Below are 22,905 nucleotides of genomic sequence, written 5' to 3' on the forward strand. Positions count from 1 at the left end.
ACTCTGGGCAGACAGAGGCCCGCAGCACCTCCCTCCTTCACCCACACTAGTTGGCTGCTCGATAGAGTCCTGTAGTCAGTCCTTGCTGGACACCCCCCTGGAAGCCCAGAGCAGCCCAGCACAGGCACTGGGGACCCCAGACAGAACAGATGTGCAGGCCCTGCCTAGTGGGGAGACAGGCACTCCTGTGTGATAAGGCTTATGAAGGGAGTGTCTGCCCAGGTGTGGGAGTGCCAAAGGCAGAGGTGGGAACGATTACCCCCACACCTCACAGGTGATAGCAAGCTGGATCTTGAAGGGAAATCAGGAGAGCTCAAGGATGACAAGTAGAGGAACAGCATTCCAGGCAAAGGGCATGGCATGGGCAAAGGCAGGGAGGTATGAGAAGGGAAACAGATGGGAATAAGGTATGCTTCCAGTGACTGTGAGGGACCAGGCTCTGCAACTCAGAGCAGCTGGACCAGGGAAGATGAAACCCTTTGGGCTGATACCTCTCTGCCTGAAATTCCTCGAGGGCAGTCCAGGGGTGGGGGTTCCTTTATCCCTCGCCTCAACCTGGGATCTTACTGTTCCAATATGCAGAGAGAAAGCTGGGTCAGGGAGGGTAAGAAGCCATCCTTCAGACACAACCACATGGGAGTGCTGCTGGGACTTCGGTGGCCTGTGCCGGGGGTAGGGGGCGCTGCTGACCTCCTCTTGGGGCCTGGCTGGGCCGGAATGGGCCTGGGGACACGTCCCATATCTACTGGACATATATCCCTTCCTGGGCCCAGCCACCATGGTTTCCAGTTGCCACCCAGCTACCAGCTCAGAGGAGGGCTTGGGGAAGTCCGTTCATCTGTCTAGACCTCACTTTCTCCAACTATTTAATGACATGACCAATACTCTAGCCACAAGGCCATTTAATTAAGAGTCCATGGACTAGAGGTTCCAAAGAGTCCTTGAATTTGCTGTGAAATCTCTAAGTGCAGTCAAAGCCCTCCAGTCAAAGGACCTCACACCTGTGCTTGAACAAGTTGATTGCTCCTTGCAACAAGGGACAGCTCACACTGTGGGGTGTCTAAGTAAGAGGGTGCTAGAGAGGATTTCCTGTAGGATTTGGGCTGCTGTTAGGTGACTTGGAGGAGGGTTTAAGGAAGCAGGGTTTTGCTTTGGATTAGAGGTGGAGTTATTCTATGATTGGGTGTCAGTAAATCTTATCTTGAAAGAGGGAAGACTAAAGTGAGTTGTAATTGGTAAAGAACAGCATATTAGCCAGGTTAGGGGATCACTTGGTCATTTTTATGACTTGGACAATGCACATGCTCTGTCTGTGTTCAGATGTGATTATGACATGGTCTTGTTTGTGTCCCGATCTAGGGCAGCTGCAGAGTGGCCTTGTCTAAGGCAGATATGCTACAAAACTGATCACATTCAACAGGAGAACACCAGGTTCTGGTTGTGAGTTTGAGGCCAGCTCCTGGGTGTGGGGGGCTGCTTTTCTCTTTCTCAGTGTGTTCCTAAGGAGAGGGCTTTAATTAGATTTTCTAGAAGATCTTGGATTCACAAAGAAACAAATACTTAATCTCTAAAACCGCCTAGGGGTCTTCCCTGGAGGTCCAGTGGTTGAGACTCTGCCTTCCAAAGTATGGGGGCACAGGTTCGATCCCTGGTCAAAGAACTAAGAGTCCACATGCTGCATGGTGTAACCAATAAGCAAATAAATAAAAATTTTAAAATCACCTAGAGCCCAGACAGCTTTTAAATCACCTTTCAAGATGGCCCTGCATGTGACTTGTCATGTGTGACCTCAGTTGCTGCCTCTGGAAAATGAAATTGACGTGAAAGTGAAAGTAGCTCAGTCGTGTCCTACTTTGCAACCCCATGGACTATATAGTCCATGGAATTCTCCAGGCCAGAATAGTGGAGTGGGTAGCCTTTCCCTTCTCCAGGGAATCTTCCCGACCCAGGGATCGAACCCAGATCTCCCACACTGCAGGCAGATTCTTTACCAGCTGAGCCACAAGGGAAGCCCAAACTGAAACTGTTAATCACTTAGTCATGTCTGACTCTTTGCAACTCCGTGGACCTGTAGCCCACCAGGTTCTTCTGACCACGGAATTCTCCAGGCAAGAATACTGGAGTGGGTAACCATTCCCTTCTTCAGGGGATCTTCCTGACCCAGGGATCAAACCCGGGTCTCCTGCATTACAGGCAGATTCTTTACCATCTGAGCCACCAGCGAAAGAAGCTTCTATATAGCAGCATCAGGTTGTGTGGGGGAGGGTGCACCCACCTGCAGAGGCCCTGACAATATCAGTGAAATTCAATGACTGTTAAAACCAGTCTTTGGGTAATTAAATCCCTCAAATCTTAAAACCAATATGGACTATTGAATGGCTGCAAGAAAGATGATTTGGTTTCTTTTGTGAATAGCAGCTTTTCTTCTTTGTGCTTTTTAAACAACCTTTTTACAACCCCAGTGCAGGGGAACATGACATCTAACAAAAATGCACACATGTTTCTCTTTCACCCTAGGAATCCCACTTCCAGCATTTGGCCCTAAAGATACACCTCCAACAATGTGAAAATACATATGCACAAGGTTATTCACTGCAGCATGATTGATAATTGCAAAATCTTGGCAACAGTACGATTTTCTATACATAGACTGGTTGAACAAACTGTGGTATAGTCACATAATGGAGTCCTAGGTAGCTGCAAAAAGATAGAGAAAGAAAGTTATGGATGGATGAGGAGTGATTTCTAGGACATACCATTAAGTGGAAAAAAAGCAAAGTACCCAAAAGGATCTATAGTATGCAACCTTTTGTGTAATAAGAAGATGATATATGAAAACACATGTAAACTTGCTTACCTTTACCAAAAGGAAACACACGGAGGCTAAACCATCAAGCATTGAAACTGGTTGCCTAGAGGGGTGGGTGGGTGCCAGCTGGAAGGAATGGGACAAAGAAATGACATTTCTTGTTGTCACAACACACTTGTTGATATAGTTCTGACTTTTGAAACCATGTTAATACTTCACATACTTTAAAAAATAAATGAAGTTAACCAGGGTGGGGGAAAATCCTAAAACAGACAGAAACAAATGAACCTTAATCACATTTCAAACGCAGCTTCACTGAAGGGGACCAGGAAGAACAAACCCAAGTAATTTTTTTTAACATCTTAGTTCCCCAAAGTGAAAGTGAAAAATGTTAGTCACTCAGTCATGTCTGACTCTTTGCGACCCCGTGGACTGTAGCCCACCAGGCTCCTCTGTCCATGGAGTTCTCTGGGCAAGAATGCTGGAGTGGGTTGCCATTTCCTTCTCCAGGGGATCTCCCATGCCTTCTGCAGTGACAGTGCAGAGTCCTAATCACTGGACCACCAGGGAAGTCCCAAACCCAAGCAACTTTTAAACAGGTATCCATCAGGCTACAGACAAAAAAGGACTATTTAAAAAATACTGACCTCTAGTTGGCAGACTTCTCTTCCACAGTGAATCAGGTTAGTAAATCTGAAACTACTGAATGTGTATTTTAGGGCTGAGCAAATAAGTAAAATTCTTGTGGCTAATGAGAATCAGGTTTCTTACTATTGGAGAATGGAGTTACAAATAGAAAAGGGAAAGGCTCGGATAAACACTCTGGTGTGTTGGATTGGTATTGTAGATGTCAGTAGGAACTCAAGGATTTGAATGTATAAGGAGAAAGATAGATGTGTGTATGCATTTACAAACATGTGTATATATGGATTCATAACTCACATGTGTCTATATTTATATCCTAATTCTGTCCACTGAGAGGGCCTAGAGTCAGCAACCTTAAAGAAGAAATGAGCACTTTTAGTACCCAGATCTTGGTGTTGTAAGTGCCATTATCCAAGCTTCTTGGGAGAAATGGCTGACTCCAGAGCCAGGACTGGGAAAGTAAAAGATGAGCCTGAAACCTCTTGATGTGCTCTAAAGAAAAGATGTGCTAAAAAAATGATGGAGACGTGTCAAAAGGACAGAGGAGCCAGCTTGAAGAGAACCCCACTGGCCAAAACTAGAAAAATCTGAGCATTAAAATAAAAAATGATAATTGTTTTAAACAAATGATGTTGGGAAAACTGGATATCCACATGCAAAAGAATGAAGTTGGATCCTCATCGTATACAAAAATTAACTCACAATGGATCAAATATATAAATGTATGGTCTAAAACTATAAAACTCTTGCAAGGAAACAGAGGAGAAAGCTTCATGGCATTGGATTTGGTAATGATTTCTTGGATATGACACCAAAACCACAGGCAACAAAAGAAAAAATAGGTAAGTTGGTTATGTCAAAATTAAGAACTGTGCATCAAAGAACACAATCAACAGAATGAAAAGGCAATCCATGGAATGGGAAAGAATATTTATGAATCATATATCTCTGATAAGGGTCTAGTATCCAGAACATACAAAGAACCCTTATAACTCAACAACAACAACCATTTCAAAATGAGCAAAGGGCTTGAATAGACATTTCACCAAAGAATATATATAAATGGGGTCAATAATCACATGAAAAGATTATAAACATCACTAATCATTAGGGAACTACAAGGCAAAACCACAGTGAGATACTACCTCATGCTCATTAGGATGACTACTATAACAATAAATAAATAAAATAGCAAAAAATGACAAGGGTTGGTGAGGATAACCTTGTTGGAACTCCTGTGCACTGTTGGTGGAAATATAAAATTATACAGTTACTGTGCAAAACAATATGGCAGTTCTTCAGAAAACTAAAAACAGAATTACCAAATGATACAGCAATTCCATGTCTGGACATACAATATGAAAAGAATTGAAAGCAGGGACTTGGAGAGGTATTTATACACCTGTGTGTGTTCATAGTAGCCAAAAGGTGGAAGCAACTCAAGCATTCACTGATGGATGAATGGATAAACAAAATGTGGCATATATATACAACAGAATATTATTCAGTCTGAAGAAGGAAGGAAATTCTGACACATGCTACAACATGGATGAATCTTGAGGACATTATACTAAGTGAAATAAGCCAGTCACAAAAGGACAAATACTGCATGATTCCATTTACATGAGGTACTTAGAGTAACCAAATTCATAGAAAGGGAAATTTAAATGGTGGTTGCCAGGGGTTGGGGGAAGAAGGAAGGAGGAGTTGGTGTTTAGTAGGTATAGAGATTAAGTTTGGAAAGACGAAAAAAGTTCTGGAGATGGATAGTGGTGTTGAAATTGTACAACAATGTGAATATATTTGATCACTGAACTGTACACTTAAAATGGTTAAGATGGTAAATTTTATGTTACATGTATTTTATCACAGTTTTCAAAATTATGCTCAGTGAAAGAAACAAGACACAAAAGATTTGTGATTGTATGACTTCATGTATATGAAATGTCCAGAATAAGCAAATCCAGAAAGAGATTAGTGGTTGCCTAGGGCTCAGGGACAGAAGGAGTGAATGCTAACAGTCACAAGATTTCTTTTGGGGTGATCACCATGTCCTAAAATTAGATTTTGGTGATTTTTGCTTAAACCTATATATATACTAATTACCACTGCATTGTACAACTAACTCGGGTGAATTTTATGGTATGCAAATTTTACCTCAAGCTACTTTTATAACTACATAACAATAATAACTTTTAACTATTTTAAAATTTTAACCTGTAAATTATGAGTCTTATACTGAAACAAATAAGCAAACGAATAAATACATGGAGAAGAAGACAAAGCTCTTTTTCCCAGTAAAATTCCAGCTTGTTCAGTCACTAAGTTGTGTCCAACTCTTTATGACCCCATGAACTGCAGCATGCCAGGCTTCCCTGTCCTTCACTATCTTCTGGAGTTTGCTCAAACTCATGTCCATTGAGTCAGTGATGCCATCCAACTATCTCATCCTCTGTTGCCCCTTTCTCCTCTTACCCTCAATCTTTCCCAGCATCAGAGTTTTTTCCAGTGAGTCAGCTCTTTGCATCAGGTAGCCAAAGTATTGGAGCTTCAACTTCAGCATCAGTCCTTCCAATGAATATTCAGGGTTGATTTCCTTTAGGGTTGACTGGTTTGATCTCCTTGCTGTCCAAGGAACTCTCAAGAGTCTTCTCCATAAGTCTGTTCTTTACATCTGTGTCTCCTTTGCTGCCCTGCATGTAGGATCATCAGTACCGTCTTTCTAAATTCCATATATATGCATTAATATACAGTATTTGTCTTTCTCTTTCTGACTTATTTCACTCTGTATAATAGGCTCCAGGTTCATCCACCTCATTAGAACTGACTCAAATGCATTCTTTTTTATAGCTGAGTAATATTCCATTGTGTATATATACCACAACTTCCTTATCCATTCATTTGCTGATGGACATCTAGGTTGCTTCCACGTCCTAGCTATCATAAATAGTGCTGCAATGAACATTGGAGTACATGTGTCTCTTTCCATTCTGGTTTCCTCGGGGTGTATGCCCAGCAGTGGGATTGCTGAAAAGAACAGACTTTTGGACTCAGTGGGAGAAGGTGAGGGTGGGATGATTTGAGAGAATAGCATTGAAACATGTACATTATCATATGTAAAATAGATGACCAGTGCAAGTTCGATGCATGAAGCAGGGCACCCAAAGCTGGTGCTCTGGGACAACCCAGAGGGATAGGGTGGGGAGGGAGGTGGGAGGGGGGGACATGTATACCTGTAGCTGATTCATGTTGATGTATGGCAAAAACCATCACAATATTGTAAAGTAATTATCCTCCAATTAAAATAAATTAATTAAAAAAAAAAGAAAATGCAAAGGAAAAAAGAGTCTTCTCCAGCACCACAGTTCAAAAGCATCAATTCTTCAGTGCTCAGCCTTCTTTATGGTCCAACTCTCACATCCATACATGACTACTGGAAAAACCATAGCTTTGACTATATGGACCTTTGTCAGCAAAGTGATGTCTCTGCTTTTTAATACACTGTCTAGGTTTGTCATAGCTTTTCTAGGTTTCAAGAGCAAGTGTCTTTTAATTTCATGGCTGCAGTCACCATCTGCAGTGATTTTGGAGCCCAAGAAAAACAAAATCTGTCACCATTTCTACTTTTTCCCCATCTATTTGCCATGAAGTGATGGGATCAGATGCCATGATCTTAGTTTTTTTTTTTTTAATGTTGAGTTTCAAGCCAGCTTTTTCACTCTCCTCTTTCACCCTCATCAAGAGGCTCTTTAGTTCCTCTTCACTTTCTGCCATTAGAGTGGTATCATCTGCATATCTGAGGTTGTTGATATTTCTCCCAGCAATCTTGATTCTGTGAACTGTGAACTTTCAGATGTTCAAGCTGGTTTTAGAAAAGGCAGAGGAACCAGAGATCAAATTGCCAACATCCACTGGATCATCGAAAAAGCAAGAGAGTTCCAGAAAAACATCTATTTCTGCTTTATTGACTATGCCAAAGCCTTTGACTGTGTGGATCACAATAAACTGTGGAAAATTCTGAAAGAGATGGGCATACCAGACCACCTGACCTGCCTCTTGAGAAATCTGTATGCAGGTCAGGAAGCAACAGTTAGAACTGGGACATGGAACAATAGACTGGTTCCAAATAGGAAAAGGAGTATGTCAAGGCTGTATATTGTCACCCTGTTTATTTAACTTATATGCAGAGTACATCATGAGAAACGCTGGGCTGGAAGAAGCACAAGCTGGAATCAAGATTGTCAGGAGAAATACCAATAACCTCAGATATGCAGATGACACCACCCTTATGGCAGAAAGTGAAGAAGAACTAAAGAGCCTCTTGATGAAAGTGAAAGAGGAGAGTGAAAAAGTTGGCTTAAAGCTCAGCATTCAGAAAACTAGATCATGGCATCCGGTCCCATCACTTGATGGCAGACAGATGGGGAAATAGTGGAAACAGGGGCTGACTTTATTTTTCTGGGCTCCAAAATCACTACAGATGGTGATTGTAGCCATGAAATTTAAAGATGCTTACTCCTTGGAAGGAAAGTTATGACCAACCTAGACAACATATTAAAAAGCAGAGACATTACTTTGCCAACAAATGTCCGTCTAGTCAAGGACTATGGTTTTTCCAGTGGTCATGTATGGATGTGAGAGTTGGACTATAAAGAAAGCTGAGTGCCGAATAACTGATGCTTTTGAACTGTGGTGTTGGAGAAGACTCTTGAGAGTCCCTTGGACTGCAAGGAGATCCAACCAGTCCATCCTAAAGGAGATCAGTCCTGGGTGTTCATTGGAAGGACTGATGTTGAAGCTGAAACTCCAATACTTTGGCCACCTGATGCGAAGAGCTGACTCATTGGAAAAGACCCTGATGCTGGGAGGGATTGGGGGCAGGAGGAGAAGGGGACGACAGAGGATGAGATGGTTGGATGGCATCACCAACTTGATGGACATGGGTTTGGGTGGACTCTGGGAGTTGGTGATGGACAGGGAGGCCTGGCGTGCTGCGGTTCATGGGGTCGCAAAGAGTCGGACACGACTGAGCGACTGAACTGAACTGAACTGTGATTCATTAGCCTGGCATTTTGCATGATGTACTCTCTGCATATAAGTTAAATAAGCAGGGTGACAATATACAGCCTTGACATACTCCTTTGCCGATTTTGAACCAGTCTGCTGTTCTGTGTCTGGTTCTAACTGCTGCTTCTTGACCTGCACACAGGTTTCTCAGGAGACAGGTAAGGTGGTCTGGTATTCCCATCTCTTTAAGAATTTTCCACAGTTTGTTGTGATCCACACAGTCAAAGGTTTTAGCATAGTCAATGAAGCAGAAGTAGATGTTTTTCTGGAATTCCCTTGCTTTTTCTATGATCCAATGAATGTTGGCAATTTGATCTCTGGTTCCTCTGCCTTTTCTAAATCCAGCTTGTACATCTGGAAGTTCTCGGTTCATGTACTGTTGAAGCCTAGCTTGAAGGATTTTGAGCATTACCTTGCTAGCATGTGAAATGAGCACAATTGTGCAGTAGTTTGAACATTCTTTGGCGCTGCCTTTCTTTGGGACTGGCTATACATGTATTAATAAAAGAAAATCATCATGTAGTAACCATCATAATACTAATTGCTTCAGGCAAGAATCACCAATGGATGCTAAATTGGTGAGTGGAAGTTCAGAGGAAAATAGGAGAGATACATATTCTCAAAGTATGTCCCTACAAGATACTTCTTAATGTTAATTACAAAGGAGAAAGAGCACATTTTGGTGGAGAAACCTGAAAGACAGCACCTTAATTGAATGATCAAAACTAATACCAACATGTCTGAGTTGGTATTAATTAAATGAGTTAACAAATACTTTGTGATTCTGGAGACACTGAGGAGAACACAACGTCACTGCTGTGGAATTCTGCCAAAAATGCATAATCCAAATCTAATCTTGAAATAACAGCAGATAAACCCAAATTTAAGGACATTCTTCCAAAGCAGTGACCTATGCTCTTCAAAAACATCAAGATCATGTCAGTTAATGGAAGAGCGAGATGTTGTTCCAGATTGGAAGAAATCCAAAAGACCTGATAAAGGAAGGTAGCTCGTGACCCAGGATTTCCTTTTCCTATAAAACAACAGTATCAGCACACCCACTCGGATGGCTAGACCCAAAAGAGTCAGATAACACAGTGCTTGAGAAGATGTGGAGAAATCGAAACCCTCATACTCTGCTGGTAAGAATGTAAGAAAACGTCCTTGTTTTTAGAAAATTCATACTGAATTTAATTGAAGGGGCATCACATCTGCAACTACGGTCAAATACTTAAGAAAAAATTATAGATAGATACAGAGAGAAAAAGAGAAGGAGAGAGAGAGAAAAAAATGGTATTATTCTGAGGCTTGGCAATTTTTTTGTTTTTGCCAATCTAATAAGCTAAGGTTATGAGAACTGGACTGCAAAGAAGACGGAGCACTGAAGAATTGATACCTTTGGACCCCCCCAAAAGAGGTGACTGGCTTGAGAGGACAATTAATTAAAAGAAAAAATTACCCACTTATGGACCTTTATAGTCAAAGCTATGGTTTTTCTAGTAGTCATGTACAGATGTGAGAGTTGGACCATAAAGAAGGCTGAGCACCGAAGAATTGATGCTTTTGAACTGTGGTGCTGGAGAAGACTCCTGAGAGTCCCTTGGACAGCAAGGAGATCAAACCAGTCAATCTTAAGGGAAATCAACCCTGAATACTCATTGGAAGGACTGATGCTGAAGCTGAAACTCCAGTATTTTGGTCATCTGATGTGAACAGCTGACTCATTGGAAAAGTCCCTGATGCTGGGGCAGAAGGAGAAGAGGGTGTCAGAGGATGAGATGGCTGGATGGCATCACCAATGCAATGGACATGAACTTGGGCAAACTTCGGGAGATGGTGAGGGACAGAGAGGCCTGGCGTGCTGCAGTCCATGGGGTCACAAAGAGTCAGATATGACTGGGTGACTGAACAACAACAATAATAAATACTTTATTAAATATTATTATGTATAGTATTATTTTAAATACTTTTTATTTGTAATATATGTTGTGTGTTTAAACTCTATTTAACTTTATGTTAACATTTTTTAAAGAGAGGAGACATACATTTTTTTTTCAATTGCCATTGGTATTTCCCACTATTTTGTGCTAATCTCACTATTTTGTTTAACAGAAAGGGACATTGAAGCCTGGGGAATGGGTATGGCTTGCCCAGCTCCATACAGGCAAGCATTAATCTGATTAGAACCTGTTTGATTTAGCTCCTCAGGCCAGGGTGGGGTCCAGCTTGACTTTAGCTTTCTTCTTTCTTCCACTTGATAGCTAAATTTGCAACCCATGCCCAGTAAACGCTCCTTTGGAAAAAGTCCCTTCATCAGCCTAGGGGAAAGGAGAGGCAAACACCAAGTGCTGCATATATCCTCAGAGTTGGTGCAGATAGAGCCCAAATTCAAACCATTGTTGGGGACACTGTAAGTTAGTCACCAAGTCATATCTGACTCTTTAGGACCCCATGGACTGTAGCCCACCAGGCTCGTCTGTCCATGGGATTCTCCAGGCAAGAATACTGGAGTGGGTTGCCATATCCTTCTCCAGGGGATCTTCCCCACCCAGGGACTGAACCCAAGTCTCTTATGTCTCCTGCATTGCAGGCGGATTCTTTACCGCTGAGCCACCGGGAAATTGGTGCTCTGCACTAGCCTCCTGGTTCATAGGAAACACTCAATATTTACTGGGGTCACCCTCAATGCAGAGGTGAGTCTGGTGGGGAAGTCAACCTGCAAATCAGTCTCAATGATAAGCTAAGTACTCACCGGGAGTCCCTAGGGGGACGCATAGGCGCCTAATTCGTGCTCCCAGGTGACGGTCTGTACTTGTGTTTCTGGCTGGTCTTTGGTGCTGGGGATGGCTGGAAATTCCCATAGTTCCCTCAAAGGATGGGTAAGGAGAGACCTCGGTTTATTTTCCCATCTGTGAAACGGGGGCATAACAGTGTCACGAAGACGTGCGCGGGTGGGCAGTTTCAGGGCGAGGCGGATGAGTGGAGGAGCGGGCTTTCTCTCCTCCCTCCCCCATCTTTCCCATCTTGACTTCCACGGTTTAGGAATTTGGTGATTGGACGGTTTGTTCTTGGATGGTCAGAAGACCTCCCGACACGACCCTTCAGGGACTGGCACACTAAAAGGTCGGAAAGTTGCGGGAGCCAATGTTCCGCGAGCCGACGTCCTCCGCGCCCGGCTCCACTCAACCTCCAGCTCCTTCCCTCAATCCTCCCGCTCCCCTCCTCCTTCGTCCCCGCCCCGCTCCCGTTCTCTTATTGGCCGACCGGGCCGGCCCGGGATTTAAAGGGCCCGCTCACCGCGCCGCCCGGAGAGCTGCAGCTGGTCCCGGCCTTGCGGCCTGCGGGGGAGGCTGCCGGGAGGAGGCAGCGACGACGGCGGCGGCGGCGGCACGTCCCCAGCCCCTTGGACCGCAGCTTCCTTACTGCCAGGTAGGTCGCCGGTGGTGCACGCTCAGCTCTCCTGGTTGCATCTTGAGCCGGCCTCCCCTTGTGGGTCTGCAGTGCGTGTGCTAGGGCCCCCTCTCCATCACCTTTCCAACTCCCCCTTCTGCCGTGTCCCTTACAGCCATCTCCACCTCCCTGCAGTCCCCGGGCCTGGGAAGGGCTTTGTTGGCGGCCGGGTGGGGGTGGGATGGGGCACGCGGAGGATACAGGACACCCCCAACCTCCATTCAAGGAGAGATGCACACGGTCCCCGAGTGTCACAGGATCTCCCTCTCTGCCCTCCACACAGCGTGACTCTACCTTGCAAACCAGGGAGCCCCTCAATTTGATATACGGGCCTAGAATGTACACCATTCAATCACCGTCGGACCCGGACTGTTCCCAGTGTACAAGAACACAGATACTTCATTCACCTCAGGTCACAGGCTGTGTATGGGCACCCGGGACACCCACACACACACACACATACACACACAGGGGCGGCTCAGTCTGATGTACCTGACACTCGCACCCTCCCCCCGCCATACCCTAAGCTGAAATCTGAGTGCTCAAATCCATCCCTTGAGCATCATCTGCCCCATGGACATCCCAGCTAGCCTCCTCTGTGTCCCTCCTTTGGCAGGTCTATCCATCTGTCCATCCATCCGTGGGGGTCCACAATGGCCACCTTCAGCCGCCAGGAATTTTTCCAGCAGCTCCTGCAGGACTGTCTCCTGCCTACTGCCCAGCAGGGCCTTGACCAGATCTGGCTGCTCCTTGCCATCTGTCTTGGCTGCCGCCTCCTCTGGAGGCTTGGTAAGTGCCTGCCCCACCATGGGCCACCACGCCAAGCCATATCACACCTGCCACATTTATCCATACCAAGGCCCACTTTATTCTGCCACATCTTGCCAAGCCAGGCTCCTATATGTCCAGCCTACCACATCCCACCAGGCTAAGCCTCACTCTACCACCCCACATCCTACTAACCTGGCCACCCCATGCACCAAGTCTCATCCTGCCATGCCAAACCATGCCTTTCAGTATCCCTGGGTTCTGGGACTCTTGAAAGCTAAGGTTCTTGACTCTTGGGATCTTGAAAGGCCTACATCCCAAGGTTATAAAATTCTGAAATGCACATGCCACAGGGCTATGAAAAGTACCATGTATCCCAAAGTACCATGTTACTGGGTTTGGGGATTCTGATACATTGAAATTCTCACGCACTATGTTTCCAAAATGCTGGCATTCTGGATTTATAGAATCATAATAAGATTTCTGGATTCTAAGATTCTGAAATGTTTCCACAAATCAGGGCATGCCTTTATCTAAAAGATAAGATTCCAAGTCCCCAAGGTTCCTATAGGATGCTGAGAATTTTGGAAATCTGAGACTCAGAAGTTCTACACTTTCTTTTTTCTTGTTCTTTTATCTTAAATGGATGTTTTATTTTTCCCCAGGTTTATCATTTTGAAAAATTTCAAAGTTACTGCAAAGCTAAGTTGAAAGAATAGTACAATGAACACTCATATATGCATCACCTGATTCTCCAACTGTCAACATCCTGCCACATTAGCTCGCTCTGTTGATTGCTCGATCATCTTCCTGAATCACTTGAATAACCTGCTGCACTTCACCCCAAGTCCTTTTGCACGTGTCCCCCAAGAATAAGGACATCTTCCCCCCACAACCATAGCCTCAACCATCACCCCTCAGGAAATTTAATCTCAATGCTATAGTGTTATCCAATATAAGTTATTCAGATTTCCTCCAGGGTTCCCAAAATAACCTTTATAGATGTCTCTTTTCTTTAAACCCAAGCCACCTCCCCAGCTCCCCGAAACCTGCTTTGTGTCACCTGCAATCCCACCACATTCCAACCTCTAAGCCTTTGCCTGAGCTGTGAACTCTGCCCAGGTTGCCCTTCTACCAACCCTCCTCTAATTCCCTGTCATGTTCTCTCTTTCACCCAAAGGGTTGCCATCCTACCTGAAGCATGCAAGCACCGTGGCAGGTGGCTTCTTCAGCCTCTACCACTTCTTCCAGCTGCACATGGTTTGGGTCGTGCTGCTCAGCCTCCTGTGCTACCTCGTGCTGTTCCTCTGCCGACATTCTTCCCATCGGGGCGTCTTCCTCTCCGTCACCATCCTCATCTACCTGCTTATGGGGTATGGGCGTGAGTCCTCATCCCTGTACCATCAGCAGAAGAGTGGGTGGGCGTGGGTGGGTCCCCAGTCTCACAGTCCTCATGAGACTGTCCAGGACAGGGAGGGCAGAGGATGTTTCTGGAGGCGGTGGAAATCTGGGAGACTTGTTTTTTCCAAAGGGCTACACTGGACAGGTGGGACTTGAGCTCCCCCTGGAGGAGGGAGCCCTGGAGAACTCTTCCTCCATGAGGTTGTGCAGGGCAGGGAAAAGATGCCCTCTCTGCACCTCGGTTTCCCCCCTTTGCCGTGTCTGAGGCCAGGGGAGTCATAGGGCCAAGATCACCACCTTTTTCCTCAGTGAGATGCACATGGTGGATACCGTGACATGGCACAAGATGCGAGGTAGGCAGCCCTGGCTCTGTCCCCTGCCCCGGCCCTGCAGCCCCGCTCCACCTCTCCTAAACCCACCCCCGTCTCTTTCCTTCCCCATGCTTCTCCCTCATCTGCCTAGCTCACTGGACACGCAGCCCTCAGACTCCCCTCACGTCTGTGTTTCTCTCTACCATGCCTCTTCCCCCACCCCATCTGTCTGTCCCATCTCATGTCCGTGCCTGACTCTCTATAGAGTCAGAACGTCTGCCGGTCCTGGGCCCACCTGCTCCACTGCCTGTCTGACCCTGTGCCCACCTCTCCACCCCTGCACTCTTCTTTCCTACCGCCTTTCACCTGGTGATCCCCCCATCCCCCCATGGCTACCTGCTCTCTTCTCATCCACTTGACCATGGGCACCACATGTAGGGGCCCAGATGATCGTGGCCATGAAGGCGGTGTCTCTGGGCTTCGACCTGGACAGGGGCGAAGTGGGCGCAGTGCCCTCGCCTGTGGAGTTCATGGGCTACCTCTACTTCGTGGGCACCATCGTGTTCGGGCCCTGGATATCCTTCCACAGCTACCTACAGGCCGTCCAAGGTCGCCCGCTGGTGAGGCCCTGGGTGGACAGGTGGGCAGGGACCATGGGAGCCACCCTGAGGCAGTATTCATGGAGCCTTGATCCCCACAGAGCCGCCGATGGCTGCAGAAGGCAGCGCGGAGCCTGGCGCTGGCCCTGCTGTGCCTTGTGCTGTCCACCTGTGTGGGGCCCTACCTCTTCCCGTACTTCATTCCCCTCGATGGTGACCGCCTCCTTCGCAAGTGAGCACAACCTTCGAGGCCTCTGCCCAGCAGTTGAGGGGGTTGGGGAGGGACCTGGGGTCTCCCCAGCTCTGAGCTTGTCTCTTAATGCTTCTGTCTGTCTTCTGTTACTACAGCAAGAAACGCAAAGTCAGGTAAATGAGGGCAGGTGCTGACGGCAAGTGGGGCTGACTGGGGCGTGGGGGCATAGTCTGTAACTGACTGGTTCTGTGAGTCTGATACTGTCCGACCATCTACCCAGTGAGTGAGTGCTTGTCTGAGGCTCTGGTTTGACCATGATTGGCCCTATAACTCCATGTACAGTAGATCCTCCATTACATACTGTGTCTGTCTGTCCATCTGTTCTGCTATTCCACCATTAGAAGCAAGTTATATGAGTGCAATAGACAGCAACAGATATGTGTTGGTTAGCTGACCAACATATCCACAGACAGGATGCTGACCTGTCTGTGACACTGGCTAGAAGTGTGTGTGGGTTTTTGCCTGTCAGCCAGGGACTCCTTGTGTGGGACTGGAGTTCTGACTGGCTGGCTGGCTGTGCGGTTGTCTATGATGGGAACATGTGGCTATCAATAGATAGGATAAACCTGGCTTGTCTCTAACTGTGGCTGGGAATGGATCTGTAATGTGTTGTGTGTGTGTCTGTGATGATTCTGCCAATGGATCTGCCTTCTCTGGCTCCTCAGTATTGTCCAACGGAGGGGCAGGACTGACCATCCACCCCTGGTGTGACTAGGATTTCACGCAGCTCTTTGATTACATGAACTTCTCCCCTCCTCACTGGCCGCTGATTGTGTCTGATGCTGAATGAGGCTCTGAAAGGTGGAATGACTTGCCCACTGTCACCCAACTACAGCCAGACATTAATCCCAGGCCTGAATCCAGAACCTACACTTTTTCCAGTGGAAGATGTTGCCTGTCTTTGACCATGTCTGATTATACAACTGACAGGATGACTGTCTTAAGTGTAGAATTGTGTATGTGTACATAACTGGGTGCTTGATGATCTCTGAGCCTAATTAAAGGACTTCCATGTGTCTTATGGTCACTGAATCTGGTCAGAGAGCTGGGAGTCTGATAGTATGTGTGTCTGCCCATGTAGCTGTGAGGTCAGCCTCTAACAGTGGCTGGGTCTGGATGTCTGGCCAGGTGAGGCCGTGGGACCATGTCATATCATAGAGCAGCTCACACATCAATTTGAGCCACCTGAAACTGACCAACAGGGCATGGAAGGATGGATGTGTGTGACTATCATAGCATGACTCTCACCTCTTTTGCTGCCACGTTTCTGTTTGTATTGTTGATGAACAACGCAGACCAGCTTCCAGGGCCTCTCTGACTCTCTTTCCTTTCTTCTCTGCTGCCTTCCTGACCCCTAGGGGCACCATGGTAAGGTGAGTCTACGGAGTGGGGCCAGGGATGCTGGCAACTGGGGTGTGTCACACCTGGACCTGAGCATGATGCCTCTCTCTCTGGCTCCTTTTCCCCCAGGTGGCTGCGAGCCTACGAGAGTGCTGTCTCCTTCCACTTCAGCAACTACTTTGTGGGCTTTCTGTCCGAAGCCACGGCCACGTTGGCAGGGGCTGGCTTCACCGAGGAGAAGGATCACCTGGAATGGTGGGGAGGGCTGGGGGGGGGTCCATCTCCCACAGGGTGCTGCCTAGAGGAGCGTCAGGGAGGAGGGGGGGATGCTCCCAGGGGAGGGAACAGCTAAGAACAAAAGTGTGACTCTCAGGTGGGTTAAATCCCAAATGAGTTTGCGTGTCTCTTTTTCCCACAGGGACCTGACAGTCTCTAAGCCACTGAATGTGGAGCTGCCCCGGTCTATGGTGGAAGTTGTTACAAGTTGGAACCTGCCCATGTCTTATTGGCTAAATAACTGTGAGTCACAAAGTCATCACTCCAAGAGGGCTGGCAGTCATCAACCCACACCCCTTTTCACATTCATACAAGTTGAAGATAGTATGGACCAAAAAACCTCCCAAACAACTCCTGTCCTTGTGGAGTTGACATTTTTGTTGGGGGAGCAGTATAATTTTAAAAAATACACAGTAGTTCAGGTGGTGATATGTGCTGTGGTAAGAAAAATAAAGAGAGAAGGTGAAGATGATCTGGGAGTGTTAGGAATGTGTGGGTGGGAGTGGATGCAATTTTAAATAAATCACCCAGAGAAGGTCTCATTGAGGAGCTAGTCTGAGCAAAGACTTAGAGGTGAGAAAGCAATCAATGCAAATAAATGTGGGAGAAATGTAACAGATGGCAGGAACAGCAGTGCACAGGCCCTGAGGCAGGTGTATACCTGGCACATTTGAGGTACAGTGAGGAGACCAGTAGAGCCGAAGCAGAGTGCACAAGGGGATGAGTGGTAGGAGGTGAGGTCCAAGAGGTGACAGAGCCTAGTCCTATAGGGTCTCTCTGGCCATGGGGAGGACTTTGGCTTTTTCTCTGAGAGAGACAGAGCAGGGGTATGAGTAGAGGAGAGCCACAGGCTGCCTTGGGTTGTAACAGGATCCTCTGGCTATTGTGAGGAAAGACAGGGTGTTGGGGAGGGCAGCAGTGATAAACTCCAAAGCTGGAACTGACAGGATATGCTAAGAGTTTGCTTATAGGAGTCAGGGGAGGAGCAGATCAAAGGTGATAATGAGGCTTTTGGTCCTGATGAATTGGAAGGGTTTAGTTGACATTGGTTACACTTGGAAAGACTACAGGAGGAACAGGTTGGGAGGGACAATCAGGAGCTAAGTTTAGATAATGTGAAATTGGAGGCCATTATAGAGAGACTTCATCCTGGGGGCCCTGAGAGGTTGTGGGTATCCTCACCCTACCCTAATGGCCCCCCAGGAAGGGCCGAGGAAAAGCTCAGGAGACTGTTGCCCCACCTCTCCCCCCATCCCCGTAGATGTTTTCAAGAATGCTCTCCACCTGGGGACCTTCTCAGCCGTGCTGGTCACCTATACAGCCAGTGCCCTCCTGCACGTGAGCAGAGCAGAGTGGGATCAGGGTGGTAGCTGGGTGGGGGTGGTGGGGCCTCCTGCTCACTCACCTCACTGCCCCCAACCCCACCCCAGGGCTTCAGCTTCCACCTGGCTGCAGTACTGCTGTCCCTGGCATTTATCACTTACGTGGAGCATGGTGAGTGCAGAACCCAACCCAGCAGATGGGACGGGTGGCTGGTGTTGGCTGGTGGTGGGCTGGAACCACTGATACCTGAGGCTAACCTGACAGTCTTACCTTCCCCTCCCCCTCATCTGCCCTAGTTCTGCGAAAGCGCCTGGCTCGGATTCTCAGTGCCTGTGTCTTATCTAAACGGTGCCCACCAGACTGTTCACACCAGCATCGCTTGGTGAGGATTCAGCCTAGGTAGCCATGTGGTCAACTCCCCCCCCCCCCCGCCCAAAAAAATTACTTCTCTTTCCACCTTTTATCTGTCTCAGGGTGCCCAGCTTTCTCTTCCAGTCCTGAACCATGTTCATAACCTCACCTCTATTCACTGGCATCCATCTCTCTAATAAGAATGTATCAAGCAACTGCTGTATACCCACCTAGTGTTTATTTTCCCAGTGAACATGTGTTGAGCACCTCCTGGCACCAGGCACTGTTCTAGGTGCTGGAGACACAGTGATGAACAAAATAAACCAAAATCTCAGCCCTCTGGGGCAAACATTTTAACAGGGAAGACAGTAAATAAAAAATAAGTCAGTAAAGTGTAGTAGCTTGTTAGATTGTGATTAGTGCCAAGGAGAAAATACATAAGGGAAGGGGAGAGGGAAGTATCAGGGGTGAGTCGTTTCAAGTTTAAGTGAGGAAGTGACTTTTGAGTTCTTTAACTGAAGGAGGTAAGGAAGGGGAGCATTTCAGGCAAAGGGAACAACCAGAGTAAAGGCCCTGAGATGGGAGAGTGCCTGAAATATTTGAGGAATAGTGAGGAGGCCAGGATGGCTTGAGCAGAGTGAGTCAGAGGGGGAGAGGTGGGCCATGTAGGTCATAGTAGCGATTTGCTTTGATTTGTGTCTTTTTTTCTCATTCTTTTGGCAACAAGAAGTATGGAGAATTTCAGATTTGCCTCTAACCAGACAGCCAATGTTTATCACCATAAACCCCCAACTCAAAGCCCCACCCCCCATTCTTCTTCCTCTGCCTGAATGCTTGAATCTCCCCCAATTTGGATGTTCTCAAGCTAACAGCATCCTCATCCTTGGATACCCCTTGAGCTCCCACAGGAGGATCAGAACCATTTCTTTCATACTCTGGTGGAGACTGCCCTGGACATCCTTATTCCTGCGCCTAGAGTGTTACCCTGGGAGCACCTGCCCAAATGGGATTAGAGGACAGTGATTAGGTCCAGCTGCCAGGCTTATCCATCTGTCTTCCACAGGGCCTGGGGGTGCGAGCCTTAAACCTGCTCTTTGGGGCCCTGGCCATCTTCCACCTGGCCTACCTGGGCTCCCTGTTTGATGTTGATGTGGACGACACCACAGAGGAACAGGTAAGGTGGGGGGGGGGGGCCCTGGGCTGGGGGTCACCCAGGGATGTGCTACCTGCTCATCGGAACCATAAGAACAAAGGTGTGGAGGACAAGACATGGGGACCTTGTATCTAGTGTCTCCAGCTTGTCCTTTGTCCTTCTCTCCCATTGTCCCTCTGGTTGATTGATACTGTTGGGTCTTTTACTTGGATGAAGTGTGCAAAATATGTTTATTTTATTTATAAAATTTATTTTCTCTAGATAGAATACAAAATCCGAGTTTTCCTTTTTTAAAGTTAATTATTTCATCATATTGTTACTTAGGTAGAACTCGCAAGTTTTCTTTATTTAATTTGTTAAAAATAGTTTTACTTATATTGATTGTGCAAATCCTGGATTCTACTTTAAAAGTGTATGTTAAAATGTATGTACTATTTTTATTCAGGTAGAGTATGCACATTCCAGGTTTTACTCCTCTTTAAATGAAAAACAATTTGAAAGTAATGTTTATTCATATGGCACTAACAGGATCCAGCTTTTGCTTCTTTTTTTTTTTTTTTTTTTTTGGCCATGCCATGCAGCTTGTGGGATCTTAGTTCCCTGACCAGGAATTGAACCCTGGGCCCCAGCAGTGAAAGCACCTAGTCCTAACCACTGGACCACCAGGAATTTCCTTCGTTCAATTTTTAATTGAAAATAAAACTTTATATTTTGTCATTAAAAACAATTTTTGATTTTTCATTCAGGTTGAATGTATAAAATCTGGGCTTTGCTTCTTTTTAAATAAAATTTTGGGTTTTTTATTAAACAGTTAATGCAGGAAATTCCCCGGCAGTCCAGTGGTTAGCACATGCACTTTCACTGCTGGGGCCCAGGTTCAATCCCTGGTCAGGGTACTAAGGTCCTGCAATCCTCGAGGCAGAGCTAAAAAAAAAATAGTTAATGCATATCACATGGTTCAAACAAAAAACAGTGTACAAGATATTCAGAGGAAAGTCTTATTCCTACCGTCTTACTTCCATCCTCTTATGGGTACCCACTTTTGTTCATTTTATTGAACTATTATTCTAAAATATAAGCATAATAAGCAGATATAAAAATATTTTTAATTCCCTCCCCCTGGTTTTTACCCTAAAGGTAACACATGAATGACACTGTGCTACATGTTGCTTTTTTTCACATAATTCCTGAAAACTTCCCACATTAAGACATAGAGTAGGGACTTCCTTGGTGGTCCAGTGGCTAAGACCCTATGCTTCCAATGCAGGGGGCCTCGGTTTGATCCTGTCAGGGAACTAGATAATGCATACTCCCACTAACACTTGGCACAGCCAAATAATTTTTTTAAAAAAGACACAGAGTATCCTCATTCATTTTTTCCATTGTTACATAATATAGTTTGTCCCTTATCAGTGAACACCCAGGTGATTTTCCACTCCTTTTCTATTGTAAGTAATGCTACAGCAAGTAATAACGTCACATCTATGTAGATTCACAGAGGAGCAGAGAGAACTATAGGATCTAGTCTTGATAGCAATGGAGAAGTTACCTTTTCACCCTCCCACCAGCAGTGTGTGATCCTGTTTGTCGCAACAATAACAGAGTGCCTCTCAGACTTCACAGATACATTTGTCAGTTTGAGTGGAGGGAGGTGATGCATGAGGCTGAGTATCTTTTGATATGTTTAAGCGTGATTTCATTTTTTTTCCTTTTCTGAAAATGGCCTATTCACCTCCTTTGCTAATGTCTGTCTTTTTAAAAACTCAATTTCTAGGAACTCTTTATATATAAGGGAGAGTACAGGTCAGAAAGTGGGATTGCCTTGTCTCGTATTTAAATTTTTTTTTTAAAAGAGGAGAAAACACAAAAGAAAAAAGACTAAGTCTGCTTACCTTTCATATGCACTCAATCTCTTCTCTGGGGCCTCACTCAGGGTTGCAGTGGAGTCACAGAAACATCCTTGAGCAAAGGATGGGTTTTCCTGAGATCTTTATTCTTGCTGAGTGGGACCAACCGTCACCTCTTTCCCACAGGGCTACGGCATGGCATACACGGTCCACAAGTGGTCAGAGCTCAGCTGGGCCAGTCACTGGGTCACTTTTGGATGCTGGATCTTCTACTGTCTAATAGGCTGAGACACATCTGTGGACCATCACAAGCTCCCTCAAGACCCCTCCTCAGGGTGCCAGCTCTGATGGGTGATGAGGGAAGGCCCTCTAATTCCTGACCCTCTCTCCATCCTTGACCCCCCTCAACACCCATACACAAACACACACACACCATTTCCATGCCTCTCAATCCCCACCCCACCACAAGGCGGGAAGGGAGTGGTCCCTCCTGGGGCCTAGGGGTGGGGGATGCTTGGGGAAGCAGAGAGGGGGAGACCCAGGGCCTCCCCGCCTTCTTTGTCCCTTTTTATACAGTTTGTTATTATCAAATAAAAGTAGGAAATATACAAAAGCCTCTTTCTTCACTGCTCAGTGGGGAATAGAAATGAATTAGGAAGGGGACACAGCATGGATAAAGGTTTGGAAGCTAGAAACCATGAAGAGGGAGGTTGTGATTGGTTTGTAGTTCATTTATTATCATTCATGATTGAATGATGAGCCTGAGGATAGCACTGCTAGGTCTGAGTGGGACCAGGACAGATTGTATACCTGGATGTGGGGGAGGTCTGATTCTAATTGTTCTAATTGGCTGAAAAACAGGAATTCCCATTCTAACTGGTTGCCCTGACAGGGACAGTGGAGGAAAAGCAAGACTGATGAAGAGTTGATGCCTATTGGTCCTTAGGACTGAGGGGTGTGGATTCTAATTGGATAGAAGGCCTGGGTTGGGTCTGGAGACTGACTGAATAGTCTGGGTGCCCACTGGGTTAGAGTTATAGAGTTTCAATTCACTCTTAAGAGTTGGCACAGGGGGTTTGAGGGCCTCCGTGTCAATTGGTCAGCAAGGCTGAGGGACTTGGGTTTTGATTGGTTCTTCTAACTTGAAGTCAGGATGGCGATGGCCTGAGGGAGAGGCGGAGGTAGCAGTAAGATCTGATGTGTCTGTCAGTCGGGTCTAACTCTGCAACACCACGGACTGTAGTCCGCGGGTTCCTCTGTCCATGGGATTTCCCAGGCAAGAATACTGGAGTGGATTGTCATTCCCTTCTC

At 46.2% G+C, this 22,905-nt stretch overlaps 1 protein-coding gene and 1 long non-coding RNA gene across 2 annotated transcripts; one reads left to right on the plus strand and one right to left on the minus strand.

Moving 5' to 3' along the window:
• Positions 1-2,856: 2,856 nt before the first annotated feature.
• On the minus strand, positions 2,857-11,901 carry LOC139034066 (uncharacterized). The gene is made up of 3 exons (XR_011486531.1): positions 11,819-11,901; positions 11,274-11,430; positions 2,857-2,935 (listed from the first exon to the last, which is right to left on the minus strand). It is a non-coding gene; the product is annotated as an uncharacterized lncRNA (long non-coding RNA).
• On the plus strand, positions 11,729-22,198 carry PORCN (porcupine O-acyltransferase). The gene is made up of 15 exons (XM_020901250.2): positions 11,729-11,950; positions 12,588-12,760; positions 13,920-14,112; positions 14,450-14,493; positions 14,890-15,071; positions 15,152-15,282; positions 15,399-15,416; positions 16,662-16,676; positions 16,774-16,899; positions 17,063-17,163; positions 18,182-18,258; positions 18,351-18,414; positions 18,540-18,625; positions 19,658-19,768; positions 21,781-22,198. The coding sequence occupies exons 2-15, from the start codon at positions 12,625-12,627 to the stop codon at positions 21,880-21,882; spliced, it is 1,386 nt and encodes a 461-aa protein (XP_020756909.2). The 5' UTR covers positions 11,729-11,950; positions 12,588-12,624; the 3' UTR covers positions 21,883-22,198.
• The last annotated feature ends 707 nt before the right edge of the window (positions 22,199-22,905 follow it).

This window comes from Odocoileus virginianus, unplaced genomic scaffold, assembly GCF_023699985.2.
Source record: "Odocoileus virginianus isolate 20LAN1187 ecotype Illinois unplaced genomic scaffold, Ovbor_1.2 Unplaced_Contig_22, whole genome shotgun sequence".
In the NCBI taxonomy this organism is placed as follows: Eukaryota; Metazoa; Chordata; class Mammalia; order Artiodactyla; family Cervidae; genus Odocoileus; species Odocoileus virginianus.

Bases quoted from the DNA above. Each gene is read 5' to 3' on its own strand.
- PORCN (XM_020901250.2), top strand. From the start codon at position 12,625: ATGGCCACCTTCAGCCGCCAGGAATTTTTCCAGCAGCTCCTGCAGGAC. The intron at 14,494-14,889 runs GTAGGCAGCCCT...CACCACATGTAG, and splicing joins GACATGGCACAAGATGCGAG to GGGCCCAGATGATCGTGGCC. The intron at 15,072-15,151 runs GTGAGGCCCTGG...TGATCCCCACAG, and splicing joins CCGTCCAAGGTCGCCCGCTG to AGCCGCCGATGGCTGCAGAA.